General features: G+C 42.8%; 1 protein-coding gene across 9 annotated transcripts in view; it reads left to right on the top strand.

Annotated features, from left to right (window-relative positions):
- The first annotated feature begins 9,931 nt into the window (after window positions 1-9,931).
- Window positions 9,932-20,948, top strand: part of ENPP2 (ectonucleotide pyrophosphatase/phosphodiesterase 2) — a 55,271-nt gene continuing 44,254 nt past the window's right edge. For 3 of the 9 annotated variants that reach the window (XM_065627483.1, XM_065627477.1, XM_065627476.1), the window contains exons 1-4: window positions 10,009-10,091; window positions 10,533-10,635; window positions 16,458-16,613; window positions 18,747-18,872. In XM_065627483.1, the coding sequence (XP_065483555.1) occupies window positions 10,041-10,091; window positions 10,533-10,635; window positions 16,458-16,613; window positions 18,747-18,872 (436 nt within the window). In that variant the 5' untranslated portion in view covers window positions 10,009-10,040. Of the gene's footprint in view, window positions 9,958-10,008; window positions 10,092-10,129; window positions 10,235-10,363; window positions 10,435-10,532; window positions 10,636-16,457; window positions 16,614-18,746; window positions 18,873-20,948 lie in introns of those variants that run through there. The other 6 variants (XM_065627484.1, XM_065627479.1, XM_065627478.1 and 3 more) reach the window with 4 other exon arrangements.

The raw sequence follows: 20,948 nt of genomic DNA, 5'->3' as shown, positions 1-20,948 counted from the left end.
CCATCTTTTTGAAACACCCTGTGCTTGGGATGTGTTAACCACCCTGGGTAATACCATTTTATTCATACATGCTTTTTGTTATCTAATGCGAAATTTCGAGCTTCTGGCTTTTAATTGACATCTGTTGAAATGCAGGTAGCTGTAGGGACAAGGCAGGGCACAAGCTTCCTAGGCTGTTGGGCCAGACCTGTGCTCAGCCAGGACTAACCCATGAGGACGTCTTCCCGGACAGGTCCATGCGCTTGTGTTTGCACACAAACTAACCCACCAGCCCATTCTTTTGCCAAACAGGGATAATTTGCAAGGGGGAAACGTGTGGACCTGAAGAAAGGATGATTTTACTGCTGTGTCCATGCTGTAGCAAAAGTTGTCTGAGTCAGTGCAGACAGGACATCTCCAAATGGGCTCCGCAGGGAATCACTTCAGGTTTTAGGGAGAGTCCTGTGCAAACCTGGGGCAGGATTTGAACACTTCCCTCAGCACATTCTAAACAGCATAACAAAGCAGAGGGGAGGAATACAGCCTGCGTTTTCAATGACTTGACTCCAGCAGCTCAGCTCTGCAGAATTGCTTCAAACTGCCCGATTTAAGTGCAAGTCCGTGAGGCAGGAGGAGATTTTGGTGCAGCAGGAAGCACCAGCACTCTTGACAAATAGCAGTGAAAAGGGCAAAGAGAATAAAGTGAATTTCAAGGTAGACGCTACTATCTACAGAATATTTGCTTAGTTATTGCTTTATGTTTACCCTTGCAGAAAAACCTTTTTAGTCATATTAGCTGTATGTGGCTGGGGCTGTTGGTACTTGTGACAGCTTGGAAAAGTTTTCTGGCCATGGCAGAAGAACAGGGAATGGGCTGAGGGCTGGCGGGGGCTACTGGCGCTGGGACAGGATGGTAGTGCGAACCGGTGTTGTGGCAGCAGCAGAGGGACTGGGGGATGAGACCTGTGCCAAATTCAGTGTCAGGGCTACCAAAGGTGGGACAGAGAAACTCCGATTGCAGCTGCAGGGACGGTAATAAACTAACACCCCTCCAGCTGCCCCAGGCCACAGTTTGGTAGGTCAGCACACAGCGTTCCCCAGCACCAGGTTGGAGCAAGATCACCCAGGCAGTGAAACTCCCGTGGTTGGTGTGATGCGGTGCAAAGGAGAAGGAGAGGCAGCCGGGCTGGGCAGCTCCTCACCCGAAAGGAAGAAATGTTGAATTCACAGACCTGAGTGAGGCACCAGGCACTGGAGGCCCTTCCTTCAGCTGGCAAAACTATTGCTGGAAAAGGAGGCACCTCCACCCTCTTCACCAGAGCCCTGATTTATTCAAGTCCTTTTTGCATTGTGTTGGATCAGACGTTGCCTTCAAAAGTGTTTGGTTGAAGTGTCTTAGACAAGGGGCAGCAATAGACAGCGAGAGGACTCTACATTAAATAGCCCCAGCTGTTTTGCAGGCTTTCTGTCGATACCCAGGATTGTCTGCTTCTGCCCTGAGAAACTTCAACAAATATAATTTCAAGCTGACCCCAGTCTTGTTTGCTGTGAAAAAGAGATTTACTGGGGTAGGGAGCCTTCTGTGAAGGCTGAGCAGAGCAGAGCTGCTTTTGTTTTAGAGCAGTCAGCAACCATTAAACCAAGGAACCAATTATTTCTGAAAATGTTGTATTGCTAGAAGAAAAAAAAAAGATGAGTTAGAGAAACAAAACTTACCTCAGTAAGATTATTTGTTTTAAAATATTGAAGAAATCTATTAATATTTAAGTGGCCAGAATTTCCCTACAGCCTACTTGCTTAATCCATTAAAAAACGATCCTTTATTCCTTTCCAAAGTTTTATGCTGAAAAGGTGAAAAAAGTATTTACATCAAAAACACCCTGATAATCCTTATGCAAACCCATGCTAGCACTGAGTTGCATATTTTTCATTTTTAGCACTTTCCTTCATTTTTTTTAATATTTAATTCCTGCAGAGCTTGATATTTATTCAGTTACACATTATGATATGGGTTTAAAAATAATTCAGCAATGGATTGCGTAGTTTTGTTGTTGAAATGTCACTTATACTTTTCTCACTCAGAGAAAACAGGGAGTGCTGTTCCAACAGGATGTTTTTCTCTTTGTACTTACATTGGTGTTCTTTGCAGTCAGCTGTAATCAGAAGAAAAAGCTGGCATTTGACTACAGTGGTGGTGACGAGGTTCAACTTAGGAAAATTCGTGATGCTTGAAAGGTAGCCCATGTGTCTGAAATGACCTAAAAAGTAATATGCAGTTGTTTTACACTTTAGTGCTTCACCATTAAGGCACGTGGCAGCAGATGCATGTTGGAAGGGAAGGGAATGGAATGGAAGGGAATGGAAGGGAAGGGGAGGTGCGGGAAGGGGAGGAGAGGAAAGGAGAGGAAAGCAGGGCAGGGCAGGGCAGGGCAGGGCAGGGCAGAGAAGAGAAAGAAGAGAAGAGAAGAGAAGAGAAGAGAAGAGAAGAGAAGAGAAGAGAAGAGAAGAGAAGAGAAGAGAAGAGAAGAGAAGAGAAGAGAAGAGAAGAGAAGAGAAGAGAAGAGAAGAGAGAAGAAGAGCTTCTCTGTGCTCTGCCATCTGCTGCCCTGGCCATGGGATAATGCCGCTTATCTACAGTCCCCAGCTTGGGGTCCAGAAGCAGTAGCGGTTTGCAGCTCACTGTATCTCACAGACATGCTGCTTCCAGGGCTGAGGACCAAACCGGGGAACTTCTCCAACTGCAAAACCTGTGAAAGGAAGGGAATTTTTAACCCTGTTTTGACTCACAGTGTGGCCCTGGAATGGCTGTCTGGGTGTGTGAGGGATGAGAGTGATGGCAATGATGAGCCAGCCTGTCAGGGCTGCTGGTAGGTGCTTGGTATCTGGACTCTACCTGCCAGTTTTATTTTTGTTCTGAAGGAAAAGGGCAGAAAACCCATTTATTTCCAAGTTAATCAACTACCTAGCCCCTCTCAACAGCTGGGGATGGCTTAAGCTTGTGTAAGTTATAAAGATGTGCCTTGAAATTATGAGATAAACCAGTACCCTCAAAAAGGGGTCATAGAGGGGCTAAGTCTGTGACAGTGTTAGCTCTGTCCTCATTTTGTGCATTTTTCTTTGGGCAGAAGACTGTGCAGTTCCTATTGTATCCTCTTCCACATAAGTGTTCATGGGGCTGCTCAGTGAATCAGATCAGGGAGTTTAGCCAGCTTTTATTAATTGTTGTTTTTCTTTTTCAGAGGTCATCTCTTCTTCTTCAGCTGTCCTAATTTCTGCAGGATTTTTTTAGTAGAGGATTTCCTTCTGTTTATGCTGGACTGATTGCATTTAGTGGTGCTATCTTGCAGTTCCTGTGAAAATAAAATAGCTCCAAACTCGAGCTGGCCTTGTGTTTGTGTGTAGATTTAAGCCCCAGAAGGCCCACAATCTTTTTTTATCTTAACTACAACACTGCCACAGCCTGTCCTATGTTCATGCATTCATTTACTGTGCCAAAAAAGCTTTCATAGGTATAGACATGTATAGGTCACCATAACAGCAGCCAGTTCTTCAGTCCTGGGATGACTCCTTGTGCACAGGAACAGGAGGAAAATGTGCCCATGTGAGGATATGTCCCTGTTCGTTGTGAGCAAATCATTTGTTTCCAGCCTGATCCACTTTGCTTTTTCCCCAGAAGAAGTATCAGTGCTGCAGAGCATGGATGTCCAAACCCTCAACTGCAGGCAAACTGAGGACAATATTCCTAGTGACATATCTCTTTAAATTGAAATCAAATAGGGTTTTGCTATTTAGAAAATACCAGTGGTTTGGGGTTTTTTTTAGATTAAGGGGAAGAAAAATATTAATTAGAATACTTTTTGATCTAAGTGCCAGAAACAATTAAAAAAAAGATCTAAAACAAACAAACAGAAACTCTTGTTTGGCAAAGAAAACAAACTCACAGTAAACAAAACAGTATTAATTATATCCACATTTTACTTGTAGGGAAGAGATTAGCACTTGGAAATTTTTTAATCATATCCAAGCCTTGAGCTTGAAAAGTGTGCCAAAATAGAGTTTGGGCTGAGGGTAATGTGATTAAGTAGGAGAGAGATATGTTACAGGAATATTGTAGAAGTCCCCATAAGTGGTTTTACATACCCAGGAAATTCAGAGCTGGTGTTCTACCAAGAAAGGTTCGAACATGGTAAAGAAGGTACATACAAGTTACAAAAAGAAACAAGGAACGTGTTTTGAAGCCCAGAAAACCTGCTTTGTTGCACCTTTGAGTAGCTTTCCCATCTTTGTTCTGTTCTTTCTTTCTTTCTTTCTCTTTCTTTCTTCTTTCTTTCTTTCTTTCTTTCTTTCTTTCTTTCTTTCTTTCTTTCTTTCTTTCTTTCTTTCTTTCTTTCTTTCTCTTTCTTTCTTTCTTTCTTTCTTTCTTTCTTTCTTTCTTTCTTTCTTTCTTTCTTTCTTTCTTTCTTTCCCTTCCTTCCTTCCTTCCTTCCTTCCTTCCTTCCTTCCTTCCTTCCTTCCTTCCTTCCTTCCTTCCTTCTTCTCTTTTAGCTTTAACTTGTTTCTGAAGGGCTATGGTTTTTGTGGGACAGAACAGGTTGTATCACTTGTAAAATTCAAACAAATTAACTGAGATTGTGTATGGCACATACAAGGTACCATGCAAGGCCCTTGAGACCTCCAGACTACTCTCAGGGGCCAGATGGATGATTTTCACACCACTGAAGTCTACAGGTCTTTTTAAAAAGATGAATGTAAAGCTGTTTATGGGCACCTGTCATACCCATCGGCATCTCAAACAGTGGAAAGGCAAGGATGAGGACCTGAAGACACAGCCTTGCATGGGCTACATTAAAAACACGTACGGGCTCTTTGGCTCCATGTTTCACTCATTCATCCCCTTGATGAAGAACTGATTTTTCATCACAGGAGTTTTTATTCTGCAGCATTCCAGATTCTTTGATTATCTTAAGAAATATAGTTCTGAACTTCGTGCGTTTTAGTGAAGTACTTATATTGCTGTATATTAATAATATTGTCTAGAAACTGGGCTGAGAAAATGTTAGTCTGTTTTGATGACGATGAAGGTATACATGTTGGACTAATGTCGATGCTGTCACTGTTCATAATGTGTGGTTCACGTGGTGTGAAATACCCCCGTGCTGGGCGGTCGGTTCCTCAGCTGTAATACTGCTGGGAGGAGAGGGACAGGCATTCAGGCACACAAAGCTTTCTTCAGGACACTGAAAACTTGTGACCTTGCTTATAGATCTTGCTTTGCTTGTGCGTGGATACAAAAGGTGATTGCGCTTGTAGGATGCACTTGAGCCGAGGTCTCTCCACAGGCATCAGAGTTGGCTTCGGGAGCTGCAGCTCTCTCACCAAATTCACAGACCTCATTTAGCCAACAAAGCTGCAAGATCTGATGTGTGGCGTGGAAGAACTATGCCCTTTTTTTTTTTCAGCAGGCTACCCACCTGGCTTTCAGTCCTCATCCCAGTGAGTATACGAATGTTTTATGTGAGGAAAGCAGGGACTAGGACTCAGGTCCTTGGCTGGTGGTTCCTCTTCTCTCTCTGTGTAGGTAGATCATGTAGGCTCATGTTCAGACAAGGATGCACCCGACACATCTGTGTTTTGTGCAAGAAGTAGCTTGGTAACCATCTTGCGAGGGCACTTACAGGAGGGTGAGGCGAGGAGAGATGCGACGTGCTTTGCCGTTCGTACTCAGTGAGGTTTGGGCTGGATCTGGGTGCTCACCTCTCAGTCCTGTGAACCCTGCAGGCGTTATGTAGGGTGCTCAGAAACACTGATGGGCCTATAGGTGCCTAAGGCAGCTGGTGCCTCAGGGGTTGGGCTGCAGCAAACTGCAGTTTTGAAGACTTTAGTTTGTCCGTGATTGTCCCTGAGGGTCTGGCACTCCTTTATGGAACTTTCTGGCCAAGAAAGTCATCCTCGGCACACTCCTCCAGTGCACCAGGCACTACGGTTTGCATACCTTTCCCCTCAGGGTGGTGATGTGCAGACAGATAATTGGTGACTGTTCCTCAAGCCTCAAGGTGCAGTCAGGTGGTGTTTTGAGGCACTGTGGTGAGGAGGGTGTCCTTCCATGGGCACAGCCTGGTTTGTGTGTAGCAGTGGGCATGGTGGTGCAGCTCCTCAGCAGCTGGTCCTGTGCCCCTGCCAGGGAAATAATCTTCTTGGCAAAATCCAGCTTTTTTGTGTGTAAGAACAAAAGATACTTGCAGAAGCTGCTGCAACTCTCACAACATGCCCTAAAGCCCAAGGAAGGGACAGTCTGACCCGAGTCTATGCTAAGAGCTTCTTTTCCTCTCAACCCTGCCTGCCCCCTTAATGCATCCATTCAAACATTTGTGCCCTACCCTTTATGATCAGATTGTAATGATTTTGTTTCCAAGCCAGCTTGCCAGCCATTTCAAATCTATCATTTACTGGAGCGTTCTGCCTCCATCGGGTGAAGAGGACTTTCCAGTGACCCTATTTGGGTCTTCAGTGGTATTTTTACAAGCTGAACAGATATATCCTTCAGCAACTCTTGTGTATTTTGTCTTGCATACCCATTCTGAGCTCCTATATGTGGCTGTAACTTGGAACCTGGGCTGATCTCCGCCGAAAGACTGCTCATTGCAGGCCATCACCCTCCTGCACTGACTCTTACTCTTCTCGCCTCTCTTTCTGTCATCAGACTGCTGACTCTGGCTGGCTTTGCTGTTCCTTTGCTGTTCTTTTGCTGTTCTTGCCCTCACACCACTCGCCTTCCCTTCCACCTCTGTCTTGTTTATCAGTCACGGCCGTGGCTGAGTGCCAAAGATAGTTGGTTTTGACCTATAAACTCCTATAAAAATGTGGTTTGAAGTCCTTTATACAGAGCAATCAGCTCTTCTTATTATATTGTGCCTCTTTGGTTTTGCTAAAAAGCACAAGGGTGTTTTCAGAGAGATACCCATGTTCACTTTGGCTGCTGGAAGCTTATTTGGATTCGCAGTGCTTGTATCGGCAGAGACTCGATGTGGACACTGCTTGGATTTCCATAGTTTATCAAAAGGTTTTGTTCTTTGAAATTGCTATTTTGTGTACCCAAATTACTGCTTTTCTTGGCCACAACTACATGTGGAAGCTGTGTTTGGTGGAGTGGGAGCTCTGGGAGGCTTTGGAGAAGTCCTGCACCTTTCTGGCTTTCACACTGCTGCCAAGCACACTGGAAGCTTTGAGCCCGGCCCCAGGTCACCCAATGTGGCTGCATCCAGCAGTGCCAGTCAGAGATGAGTAGCTAAAAAGCTCATTTCTTTAGAGCCCTCTCCATCCCCGAACTCTGACTCAGCCAATACACTTGATTTCTCTGCATTTTCTTTTCTCATTAAGAAAACTGCTAAAGAAAAATCAGATTTATAAAAGACTGTAAATATCGCCTTTCTTACATTAACTCTGTGGCACAGCAGAATAGGAATGCTTGTAACTGTGGAAATGTCACTGTATGAACTTCTCATTCAAAGTGTCACCTAGTGGCTTGTTGGATGTTTTGCAACTCGAGTAAAACAGTATGATCGTATAAGCCATAAAAGCCAAAGGCTAATTCTTATGTACAATAATTGATAAAGAGGCATTTTATATTCTTTTGAACTTGATAAAATTCCTTTTTAATGTGTTTCATTTAAGCCCTAAAACTTGCACTGAACTGCTACATTCTTGGGCCAGGAATACATTATTTCAGCTTTAGTCTTTCCGATTCTGATGAGCAAAACAGCAATTAATTGCTAAAAAAGTTAATTGCCAGTGACCCGGCAGTGCAATTTTTCATGAACAAAATCATTAGACCTTGTTTATGTTAATAAATTCATTTTACCTCTCTAGGGTGGCTTCAGGCAGGGTCCTTGTGACAAAAAGATGGTTGTGCATCTGAGTTTGTGGTCAGTTCAGAGCTACTGGAAAATGTGTCTTACATAACACATATGAAAAAGATTAGCAGTTTCAGAGTTGCCGTCATCTGTAGTTCTAAAGGGTGTTACAAAGGAGGTTAATTAATATCATATACTTGTAGCATGGACCAGGAAACACAAAATGAGCTCCTCCATCTATGTGGAATAATGCAGTTTACAAACTCCAGAGAGATTACTTGAACGGAAAAATGAAATATGTATTTTCAGATCTGTTGAAGTAATCCACGTCGCTGTATTTTTCAGTTTTGTTTCTTGCTTTATTTTTCTGAGTGGCTATTTTTAAATTATGTAGGAACTTTCAAAAGAACTGAGCACCTGTGTGTTAGGAAGATATACAGGAACAGCAAAAGCTCAGCATCTCTGAGAATGAGGCTGGACATATTGGCTTGGACACTCAGAACTGGCCACCAGATTTGAAAATTCAGTTGTGTTTTGCTTTTGGTCACTCAGTATCCCGAGGGTCCCAGGCTGGAGGAGAGCTCGGGGCTGCTGATTCCCATGTTTTGCCCATCAATTCCTGAACTTCATTAGCCAAGATAGATAGGCAACACTGCTTTTGTTTGTGACACCTTTGTTTTCCCTTCCGCTGCTGTCACACACAGCTATACTTACCTAGTGCTTGGGGGTGAAGTTGTTTAACCACACAATATACCAGAGACTAAAGATGAAGAATTTTATAGGAACAGCTAGTAAAAATTGTGGTAATCGCTTTTCTCTAGACCTCTGGGCACACATTTTTTTTCTAGAAAAACATTGCCTGTTGCAACCTATTCCATTTTCAACCCAGCTGGTGAAGAAGTGAACATTAGAAGATGGGTCTTGACTTCACAGTGCCCTGGTCATTGCGAGGGAGAGGAATTGGATGTCTTGGTGTAGCTAAGACACAGGTCTTCTCAGGTTAATTACATTTCCCTGAGGCTTGCAGTGCAAAGATGCAGCTGCACAATGGAGTAACTTTTGGTTAAGAAACTGCGTAAAAAAGGATCAGCTCCTAGCAAAGGCTGGCAGGCAGAGAAGATGTGGGTAGCAAAGAGGAGAGCTGTTTAGCCTCTGCCCTGTAAAGCTACACAGTAGAGGAGGGTAGAGGATATTGAAGCAGGTAAAATGTACGTCTAAATGAAGCTCAAAATTGTACACGTCTAATTTTGCAAGATAGTTTAAAGAAAACTGTACTCTGTTTCTTAATGCCAGTGTAGAATATGGGACAAGTCCCGAGGGAAGCTCAGTCCACCCAAGGTCTTACGAACCTTGACTCTGTTCCTTTGAAAGTAATTGTTTGTAAACACTTTAATGAAAGAAGCTTTCATCAGAGAAAAAAGTGGCAAACTATACTGGTAAATAATTCGCCTTGGCAAATAATATTTAAGCCGCTGATTCGAACCCTAATTCTGGTCAGCGTTATCATTTGCTTTGTAAATATAAGTGTTTATTCAAGCAGCCAAGCTTTCTGTTGTTGTTGACGAAAATGGGAAAATATGGGGCAGAGGGACCGTGTCACTTCCCTTCCTTTCTGGAAGTCTGCGGTTTCCAGCTATTCAGATAAAACTGCTCGCCTTTCCATCGATCCAAGCCTTGCACCGCCACAGCACTGCGGGAGGGCTGCGTTGAAAAATAACCCCCCGCTCCAAAGATGTCCCCAGTTTTGCGGGGGGTACTCTGCTCCGTGACCCAGTTTAGAAACTTCAGGAGCGAACTGGGCGAATGAGCCGGGTGCCCGGGCTCCCCAAATCCACACGGGCTCCCCAAACCCCCCGTCCCTGGCAGGGTCAGCAGCTGCGGCCGCCTTGTCGCCCCGTGCGCCGATCGCACCGCCCGCAGCGCCGGGTGACACGGGAGGGTGGCATCGCGGTTTGCATTTTGCAGCCCCGAGCGAGCTTCCCCCTCCTTCTCTGAGCCAGATGGAGACGCATTTGGTTTCTCTTTTAACCACGTTACTTTTGCGAGGAGAATAAAGGAGCAGGAGCAGCTCTTGGCCGCGGCAGCAGGAGCCAGCCCGGCTCTGCCAGAGGAAACCACATAAAAGCGGGTGTGTGTGTTTGGGGGGAGGGCGCAGCGAGGGGATGATGCCTGGAGCTTCTTGCACTCGGAGCTGTGATTTGTGAGTGAAACATGATGAAATCACCCCCTGGACAAATCACACGAGCCTGTCAACCTCACCAGGTGGGATTACTTGTAGCTAATAGCCCGAACTCCCAGAGCAAACAGAGCTCTGCGCTCACTATAAAGAAAAGGGGACGGTGCCACTCCGGCTTCTCACCAGTTCTCTAGTTATGGCTCAGAAGGGCTGCGGCCACTCGCACCAGGTAGGGGAGGAGAGAAGCGTGTTTGCTTTTAGAGGAGGAGTAGCTCGTCGTGTTCCAAAAAAAAAAAAAAAAAAGGAGCGTTTCAGCTTCAGAAAGAGATGTTTTATTCATAAACCCCTTCTGGTTTGTGTTACTCTCCAACGGTGACGCTGTCAGCTGCTGCTCCAGTGATGGGAACTACAGGGCTGGGGAGCTCGAATGTACAGAGGAACATCTCTGCCCCTTTAATCGTAATGCTCTTAGCTCCAAAGTCCTGCTTTTTGCCCAGTTTGCTCACTTTGCTGTTTTACTTTTGCAGGTTATATCTTTATTTGCTTTTGCCTTTGGAGTAAATGTCTGCATGGGATTTACAACACATCGATTTAGGAGATCTGAAGAATGGGATGAGGGTCCGGTCTCAGGTACAGTAACAGACATAAATTGTACATCGCAATACCCTTGTATTATATACTGTGGTTAGAAACCACTCCTGCTCTGAAACGGTAGTTTGCTTGTTTCTTTTCTCTCTAGGATGTAGGGAAGAATAAATAACTTGCCGAGCCTGAGTCAGTTGACCTTTGGGACTCACCTATAGGTCTCCTATTTACTTAAACTTTTGCTCTGTGTGCATGTGACTACGGAAAATCTAGCTTATTTTAGGACTGAGCACTGTCAGTCTCAGAGAGAACGGTCTCATCACCTCCTCCGTAGCATTTACAGTTTTGTGCTCTGCACAGTTTCCTCCTAGAGCTAAGAGAAACTCCCCGATGGGTTTAAGGGTACTGGTTTTATTTTGGTAGCTATTGAAGTGGTTTCTGGAAACTTGATTAATGCTTTCAAGAGGCACTGGTGAGAAAAGCTTTTGGGATTTCTGTGGCTCCTGAGGTCATGCTGGTTTGTGAACAGTAGACGGCAGACAGCTGACGGCGGAGAGGGCCGGGGGGAGCAGAGCAGAGCAGGTGTTCGCACAGATGTGCTTTCACCCAGTCGTCTGGTTTTCTTTCGCCTCCTACTTCTTTCTTTTGAGGAAAGCAAGAACATGCCACAGGAGGGACTGTTGTTTGTGTTCTGGGGCTGTATAGGGTTTTGTGAGCTCAGGCATAGTTCAAGTGGAAAAATGTATAAAATGGAAAACTGGTCTTTTTTTCTTAAGAAAAAAAAAAAAAGGCTTGACTTGTGTCTCTGTTCTTTCATTTGGCAGGAGAAAGGAAGCCTGTAGTCATTGGCTTAGAGCTGGTTAATGTAACTAAAGTGAAATGGTTTCATTTGCAATACCCATCTGTAATGATAGGTTGTGAATTTTAATTATGAAATTGTTTACCAGGGCCTGAGTTTGTTGTGTTCCTGGAAACAAATCTGTGTCCCTCTCTCCCTGTCTTTCACAGGAATTGGTGGTCACTGGGCAGAGGCATTTTAGGTAGCCAAAATGATAGTGACTGTTGCTTTTGATCTTTATACAACAGCAAAAAAAAAATTGATCGAAAACCAAATATATTTCTATTTTTATCTTGTAGTGTGTTGACTGTAGAGCAGTTGCGTAGTGTGTGTAATAGTGACGTGAAGGATTTGCCTTTCATGTATTCCAACACCTGCCGGCCAGGCGCTTTGCTTTCACTGGTGACCAACTCAGCTTTAGGGCAGGGCTGCTGGGGTGGTTTTTACTGGAGTCCCAAACGTCTGATATCGGGGACCCATTGCAGGCCACCAGTGCCGGCTCTGCTGAGCCAACCAGCAATGTTCAACACTGCCAAGGCTGGGATCAGTAGCTGTTTCCAATAGCAGGAGGCTCGGCTTAGCTCAGCATTCCAGGAAAATAGGAAGAAATACAGGATCTCTTGCAAGAGGGTAGAAAATGGGGTACTTTTGGCAGTCTACTGAGAATTTGCTTATAGATGGGACTGGACCAGCACTTGGCATTGAAGTAGTCCAGTCCAGGGTGCAACAACAGAAAAGTAAAGGAGGGTTTGTCCTTTCTGTGTTTATGCAGCTTTGTTACTTTTATTGTAGTTAAAAAAAAGGGTGTGATAGCAAAGAATAAAGTATTATAGTCACATCTGTCTAAAGGAGAGAGTAAAGTACTAAAAATACTGTGATCGAATAACTTATTTAGGCTTTCCTAGTTGCATGACTTCATGAGAAATCCAGTGCAATCAAATATTCAGAATAAAAGATTAGTATAAATTATTTTTCAACTTCACTCTGCCTCTTGGCTTATTTATTTCCAAGTTTCTTCATTTTTAGAGTTAGTTATTTTGGATTGACAAAACACTCTCTTTCCCAACCATTACTGCATAGACCAGTTCGTTATTTCTCCAAAGGTATACCGTGATCGTAAGAAAATTCAGTTTTCATCTAGCATACAACTCTTCTATGAGTCAAACCCAATGTCTTTTTTCCTAGTCCCTTATAAATGCATGTCGAATAATTACCATAGTACCTAAAACCCGTCTTGTTCTTTTTACAGTGTACAGATATAGAAGCCTCTATAGATTTGAGATGTTTATATTTGTACCAAACAAATTATTTTGTTGAAATAATTTTTTGACTTAAAATTTCTGAAAGACTTTAGAGAACCAGGGCTCCTGTTTCTTCATAACTTTGCCTTTGTAACTTATTTGCTTTATGAGCTTTGTAGACACCTTTGAAATCACTTTCAGGGAAAACGGCCTTAGTAGTCTCTTGAAGCATGTTCCTTGGACATGGTGGGATGATAGCTTAAATTTTGGAAGGAGAAACACTGAAGCTTTTCTCTCCCTTCTCACTGGATTTTCAAACACGTCATTAAAACTGGAGTAATATTTTTCTTGTATTGTAATAGTCAGGGTATATTTTTTACTTTATGTGATGTTTCATGGAAATTTTACTCATGGCAATAGCATTCTGCAAAAATGAAATGCAAGTTCATAATATGAATATTATCTAGCAAAACTGGTGTTCCAGATGTTTTCTATAGGTATTTGGTTGATCCATATAATTTCCATATAGGATCTACAGGATCCAAAATGGCAAATTCTTACCAGGCAGCCTCCTTCCTGTAATGACTGTGTAAGAATGTCCATATTGTGTAACCCTATGACTGAAGTACTACCTGGAGGTAAATGGATTTTTTTTTTTTTTTTAATATTGTAATCATATAGAATCAGAGCAAGTAGTTTGATATGGCACTTTCGAGGTAAATATAACACATTTAAAATGGAAATGTAAAAACCTCCACGGACTGAGTTGGGAGGGCACTATTGTCCTATGTAACTTTTCTCTCTAACCTATGATGTAAGAGAATCCTTAAATGGTTGGTTTGAGCTCAGCTGGCAAAAAGTGCATGGAAAGGGATGTGAAAAGCTTTATATATTAAGTAAAGACAGGAGGATCTTCATGTTGAGGTCCTTCTGCCCGCTGCATGGTCTGATTGCAGGAGCTATGGAGTGATGCAGAAATTTTGAAAAGGTTTTTGGAATTGCGTATATTTGTTCTGTACAGGGGCTTCTGTTGATTTGAAAATGCTCATGAGAGACTGAGATCCTTATGATATATTTTCAAACTATTCTGCGTGCACCAGTACCCATGTCACGGCATTGTGCACGACCTGAAAATCGTGGTCTGGCTGTAAAGGCAAGGTCAAGCATGATAAACAAAGGAACGATCTTAATGTATTCAGAGATCAGAGGAATTAAACCAATTCCTTTTATGTGTTGCAATATGGAAAGTGTCCTACATTGACTGAGGAGGTGTGACTTGGATTTGCTGAGTATTTCGGGGTAATTCATCACATCAGTAGTAAAGCGGTTGTCAAGACATGTAAACAAGTAACAGACAAGGTAGCTGGGCTACACCTTTCTTATGAAATGGAAACCCTACTTGCAGTTACAGAAGATGGAGCTAGAGGGGACTTTGAACAGCTGTGTAGACCCTCTCTATATCCCAAGACACAGTCAGTTATCACTGAAGTGCTCCTGACAGATCTTGGTCTAACCTGTCCTTCCAAATCTCCAAGACAAGATTGCACAGCCTCTGGGCAACTTGTTCCAGCGGTTTCCTGATAAATGAGCTGCTCTTTACAGCAGTTAGGCATTCCTTGAGCTGCAGTTGACTTTGTTCTTTATGTAATCTGCAGTCAGATTTACACCTTCTCTTTCCTAAATGCATGTTGACGTGGGTTTTTTTGACCTTCTGAAATGATGTCCCTCTCATCTCTCTGAAATGAAGGGGGCAATGCCAGTGTGAGGGCAGGTTGTGTATGCACTAGTATGTAATACCTTTGAGGCCATAGTATTTTTGATTTGCAGCTTACTGGATCTGTGATCACATATTACCCAGCTTCCAAAAGAAAAGTTGTAGAAGAGATTAAATAACATGGAAATATTTTTAGCATCAGATTTTCAGAAGCATTTGACAGGAAGCAGCTGTCATTAAGAATAAGGAACAAGACTTCATCTATCCGAATATCTGAGTGTTAGCATGCTTTGAAACATTTTTCATGTGATTAATTTCTAACATATCTTTTTGATCTATTTATGTGAGCAAAGAAAACACTGATTTGTGTGTTGCCAGCATAGATACATGACCTTTAGCTCCTCAGAGTTCCAGATGGCCAAAATATTGATGGCTCATTAAGAGCATGCTTGCAGGCTATGTTACCTAGAGGGTGTAACTTCACAGTGTGTATTATCTTACTTGCTCTGAGAATTACTGACCTGATTGAAGGAAACACAAAAGCAGAGAGAGAGACACAGTTATCTACTACTACGTTTTCTAGAAGTCATATGCATGTGCCTTGCAACTGCCATGATCCATGACTGCAGCCATGGTAGGTTTGTTTTTCTTGCTCATTATCTTGCTGTAGGGTTGATTTGCTGCCAGGTTTGCTCCCTGCAGTAGTTTGTACTGGTGTCCAACCAGTGCCAGTGCCACTCCAAGGGCAGCGATGGAGCAGTAGTGCTGGGGATGGGAGCTGGTGGGACATCAGCTACTACAAGGTCACCTCCAAACTCTCCCTTCATCATATTTTCCATCCGTTCTCACAGTGTTGGGATAATGCCATCTTGTTAGTGAAGAGGTTTCCCCTCAGTTTATGCGGAGACTAAGCTTTCAGCTATGTAAAAGAGTAGGGGAAAAATATGTACGAAAAGATCAGAGCAACTGTTTCCCAAAAATGCCATTGCATCAATCCTCTTAAAATCATACTGCTAATCATGGTGAGGTTTGCCAAAACCAAACCATGGTTTAAAAGAAAACAAATCCCAAGACAATTTCAAAGACATAATTTCAATAGGTCTCTCCAGGAACAGAAGGCATTGTGAAATTTTCCTTGGAACACCTCTGTTTTTAAAGAATAACATAAAGTTGTTATTTTATTTCATAAAATACAATTAACCCTAGAGTGTAGCACACAATTTTCCTACTTCATATAAGCTGCTATGTAGGATTGTCTTATAGGGAAAATATATAGAATATATAAAATACTAAGTCTTGAGAAAAAAGCAGAGAAGTACATATCAGCTTTGACAGTAAGGGCCCTTACTAATAAATGGATTATTGAAGTCTAATACATTATTCATGGTTTTCAGACTGGCAGTCCTCAATTTAGTTTTACACATAAAATGTATTGATTTCTTACATAATTCTGCATTTTCTTAAGGCTTTGTAATTTAATGCTCTGCAGAAGCCCACCAAAAACCTTGCTTTGCTTTTCCATTAGTTTATAGTTTATAGTTTTCTTTCACACTTGACATTGATTTGGTGCCTTCCAGGATAGCAAACCAAGTCCTGCTGACTGCATGTAGATTAATTGCAGTCCTTTCCTATGCAAACTGCCCAGCCAGCCATGAAAATGTCACTTGGTTTTTCTGAAAACAAAGGCCTGCTTCTGAGGAATAGCTGCAGCTCCTGGAATGGGGCCTTGGATATTTCAGTACTTTTCTACTAATGATCACTCGATAGTTAGAGGTAAAGCCAGGGCTACTTCTTTTCAGGATGTTATCACAGCTTCCTCCTCCTTTCCACCTCACTGCCTTTTATTTTTCTTTTCTCTTTTCTCCTCAAAAAGAGCAACCTTTTTCGAATTTGTTCCTTTTTTTTTCCATTTGTTCGGTTGGTTTTGTTACTTCAAGCAACCCTTCTCTCCCTGCTCCCTCCCCTTTCCCATAGCAGGCACCTGAGGTTTCGCTCATCCGAGTGGCTCAGGGCTGAGCGCCCGTCCTGCCGCTGCCAGCCTGACAGATGTTGCCCTGTTTCTTGTTCCGCGCAGTCCTGTCAGATTCCCCCTGGATCAGTACCTCTGGCTCCTGCAAAAACAGATGCTTTGAACTTCAAGAGGCAGAGCCTCCTGGCTGCCGCTGCGACAACCTGTGCAAGAGCTACAACAGCTGCTGCTTCGACTTTGATGAGCTGTGCTTAAAGACAGGTACGAGGGGTCTCCTGTCCCGCACCGCCAGGCACTGCTGATACCTGGTTCATGCCAGTGGTCAGAATCTGCGTGATAAACCAGCGTTCCCTCTCCTCCTCACCTTGCCTTGCCAGGCAGGCTCAGCTCAGCCCAAAATGCAGCCCATGTTTCCTTGGGAGGAGCAATAGGGATGGCCAGCTCTTGCTTCTCACTGCTGGGCTTGGGCTATCGTTTCCAGGGCAGAAAAAGCAGATTATTATTCATATTACATGAAAAGTAGATCTTCAATACTCAATTAAAAGCAATAATCAGTGTTGAGGCACCAATCTGACCTCCAGGTCACAGTGAAAAGAGCCATGGTAAAGGCTGGAGATTGGTCAGTCTGAGTCAGTCACCCTTTTTTTTCTCCCAAGTGATAACTTAACATTGGAGCAATTCTTGCTCACTAGTGGGCTGTGCATTGCAGTTTCTCATGAAGGTGCCTTGGAAGCCAGGAGTGGCTGAAGTGATGTGGGTCCTCTCGGAGCAAGCCGGAGGTGACAGGCTGGGCTGCCCCAGACTCTGATTTCTAGATGTCAAAATGCTTACAACACACTGGTAAAAACATTTGACTTCAGTTCATTCAACCCTGGGGAATGGAAATACAGAACCGGGTTCATTTTCTTTTTGTTTTGTTTTGCTTTTTTTTTTTCATGAGTCATAAGCAAGGAAAACTTCAAAGCAGACCATGAGTTATGTTTTGCTTCTTAGCATAGTGCATTTAAATTATTAGTTGTACCCATCTCCTTGAATGTTTGCACAGTGGTCAGAGTTGACACAGGTGCTTTCTACTTTTGCCATTAAACATTTTCTTGATTTATTGAAGAATCACACTTACTAAGCAGCCAACAGAGAAGTCTAGTGGTTAAAAATATCGTTGCCCATGGATGTGCCATGCTTAAGAGTCCTGACTTCTTCAGTTCTGTTTATAATGATATCATTTTAATAACTTGGTACCAAAAAATAGTGAGCAAATCCAGTATAAAAAACTACTTTGGTTCCGGGCTGAAAACTTCTGTATTTTAGGCTGATGCAGGTTTGCCCCTGATGTAAATGACTGTAGAATGAGAGGCTCTTCTTGGAGACTTACAGCACAATACAAGATGTTTGCTACCAAAGGGCAGATTTTCAGTTCCTCAGCCTCCTGTGTGCAGTGTACCATGTCCACATATGTGTATGCACACCTGCATAGCCCTTGGGACTGCTGTGTGAATTCTCATATGTTCCCGTTGGCATTTATTAAGGCAACTATCACATTTACAATCTGTAAAAAATTACATATTGATAGAAAAAAAGCCCCAAATGAGAAAGAAGAAAAGGGGGTAAAAGGCGTTGCTCTGATGTGATGTGTTTTTACTGGGTGCGTATTCTCTAAAGTGGTTTTTAAAGTTTCTTGTTGGCTGGGCCAGGATGTGGAAAACCATATGCTTACATCCTTAGGCCCTATTCTAAACTACAGCAATGTAGTGCCCCTGAGAGCACCCTCATTTAGTCAGGCCCTTAGATCCTAATTTCATTCACAGGATGAGAAGAGCTGGAGTGTTTTAAGGCAGCCATGCCTTGCCTTTCCTTGAAGAACAGCTCTTGTTCTCATAACTTTGCAGTTGGTGCTGAATCTCACCCTTTGGGTGAGGAACTGGTGGGAGTAAAGCATCAGTTTGCATCCACATAGTCTCTTTTCAACTCTCTCTTATTTCCTACAGATTTCCTACTTGGGGACTCAAGTAGTTGGGAGATGAAGAATGGATTACCTAAGAAACACCAGAATTCTTAGTTTGTGCTTCAGGCTCCACTATTTATCTGTCAAGATCCCTTCTTGTCTTCTCCTTTCCACTTTTTCTGGCATTGAGGTTGTACGAAGCCTGGAGTACAACACCTGAGGGTAGCAGAAGCACTTGTATGTGGGTGGAGGAGCCCTCCTGCCTTGCAGGACACAAGAGTCCTTTTTGTTTCTGGTTGAGGTGCCTACTTTGGAGGTCTTGAAATCACTAAAATGGGGCCATAAACTTCACATCCAACTTTAACGACTAGAGTGTTGTCATTACGGCTTGAGTGAGTACTTTTTGTTTTGATTATAATCTCTCATTCTTGCTTACCTTGTGCATATTTTAGCTCGAGGCTGGGAATGTACCAAAGATCGCTGTGGAGAAACCAGGAATGATGACAATGCTTGTCACTGCTCTGAAGACTGCTTAAGTAGAGGAGATTGTTGTACTAATTACCAAGTCGTTTGCAAAGGTACGGCTTTGGTCTTTCTACCTCTTATCTTTCCAAATCCGATAGAAGGCAGCCCTGTGGGTAAAGAGTTTTCTTCTACAGGAGGAACCCTCTCCTTGGTTTGCTCTGATTTTTCAGAGGATGGGGGTAGAATGAGGCATTGCATTTGTAATTTTTGGGGCACTAGCAAAGGTGAATACTTCTAATTTTTTGATGGCAGAAGGATGTTGCCTTTGCCTGTAGAGATACTGACAGAAAGAGAAGAGGCGTAGATGGATAAAGAAGAGTTTAAAGTGAAATACAAAAGTGTTCAGATGCATTTGTCTGCATCTCAGGGAAAGCAGGGAAATCTGATGGTCTCAGAAGGAATGGAGCATTCCTAGATATGTTATCTCTGTCTCAAAGACCTGTCCCCACCCCCACCACAAAAGCTGCTGTTCGAACTACTTGGCCTAACATCTGTAGGCTTGTTTCTCGTGGGAGGAGCAGTGAGAATACAAGGGCTGTGATTTGCAGACTGGTGGCATGGGCTTCCCATGACCATGTCACCTTCTAGGCACACCATGGCTACTGTACAGCTGGCACTGGTTGGTGGTTGGATGGGCTATGAAGGCTTGATTTTCATCTTCCGTCCTGATCTTTTGGGGTATGTCCTGCCTTCTGTAATGCCTCCCATTCAGAGAAAGTCTTCTGATCCCTGATAAATGAGCTCTACAGGTTCTCACTTTTGTTTCTCAGCTAGTTCTTAGTTTTTTCATTGGTTAACTTTACTGGTGGAAGGGTTAGAGTTTGAAATTTTTTCTTCCACACCATTTTGGCCAACTGCAAATGGTCAGAAAATTATAGTAGTCCAGATCTATACACTGAAAATGGGCTTTTCTTCTTTACCTGAGTTTTCCTGTTAAGAATCCAAATAAAATATGTATCTTCCAGCAGGTCCCCATAGATTATGTTCTTTCCCTTCCCAAAGAAACCCAAGGCTGAGACCACTTAAATACTGGTATAGCTTTCAGTTACTGACTTTTTTGTGAGCTGCTTCTTGCAAGGGTCAAGATAGAGAAGTTTACATGTCTCCAGCTTTAATGTACATAATCTTTGTTTAATTGGCTAATAACAAATTATCTCAATGACCCTGGCACTCTGACAGGAGTAAGCCTTATGTGAGAACAGTGTTTCCTCTTTATTCGTGCATTTGCCTGAGGATTGTGTGGGTGTTTAGTTTTGCGGGGTGGTTTTTTGTTTTGTTTGTTTGTTTGTTTTTTTCTTGGAAACTGTCCCTCCACCTCCTGTCATAGTCAGCTGGAATTGCTGCAGTACATGTTTCCTGCAGACCTTTTCTATGGTGCTTTTTGTTTTGTTCTTTTAATTGAACTGCAGTTCCTTTAATAGTGCCAGGTTCAGGAAGCAAGCCTCATTAGCTAATAATTTGTTTTTCAATTGACCTATGAAAGTGCAAGTCATAAGCCACTCTATAGTCAGCATTCAGCAGTGAAAACCTTAAGAAAATAGTTGATTACATAAAGTAATTTTAACTAATCTAGCTCTGAAAGAGTATTAATGCTTTTTTTAGCTGTGTTTGAATTTCACTCGATCCATGAGCTGATCAGCTCTCTAAACAAGCTGGAAACTATTTAGGGTTGTTTTTCTTTCCTGGAATGAATTTTGTTTTGTGTCTTTAGCCAGCTGAATCAGCTCATGGAGACAGCAGAGCTGGTGGGGAGGAGGGTGAGAATTCACAGCCAGAAGCAGCACTACCTGCTTTTGACAGATTAAAAAAAAAAAAAAACACAACCAAAAAACCCCCGACCACTGTGCCTAAAGCATTACTACTGTGTCCTGTGGAGACAAGCAAAAGGATGCTTTAAACTCTAGTTTTAAGAACTAGTCCTAGGAGTGCAGGTTTGGATGGTCTTGTCGAATAGAATATAACCAGATCATTTGCTCAGCGTTGTGAAAAGACCTGTTCATTACTCATGGGAAGTAAGGCAAGACAGTCTATTAACTGGAACTAGACTTTATTTTTTTTTTTTGACACTTTCTGTGAAGCCTATAGCTATGTCCACAGATTTTTTTTTTCTTTAAACTCCCATATGACTT

The sequence above is a fragment of the Caloenas nicobarica genome, chromosome 2 (genome assembly GCF_036013445.1).
Source record: "Caloenas nicobarica isolate bCalNic1 chromosome 2, bCalNic1.hap1, whole genome shotgun sequence".
Lineage (NCBI taxonomy): Eukaryota > Metazoa > Chordata > Aves > Columbiformes > Columbidae > Caloenas > Caloenas nicobarica.
This window is presented reverse-complemented; position numbering and strand designations above follow the sequence as displayed.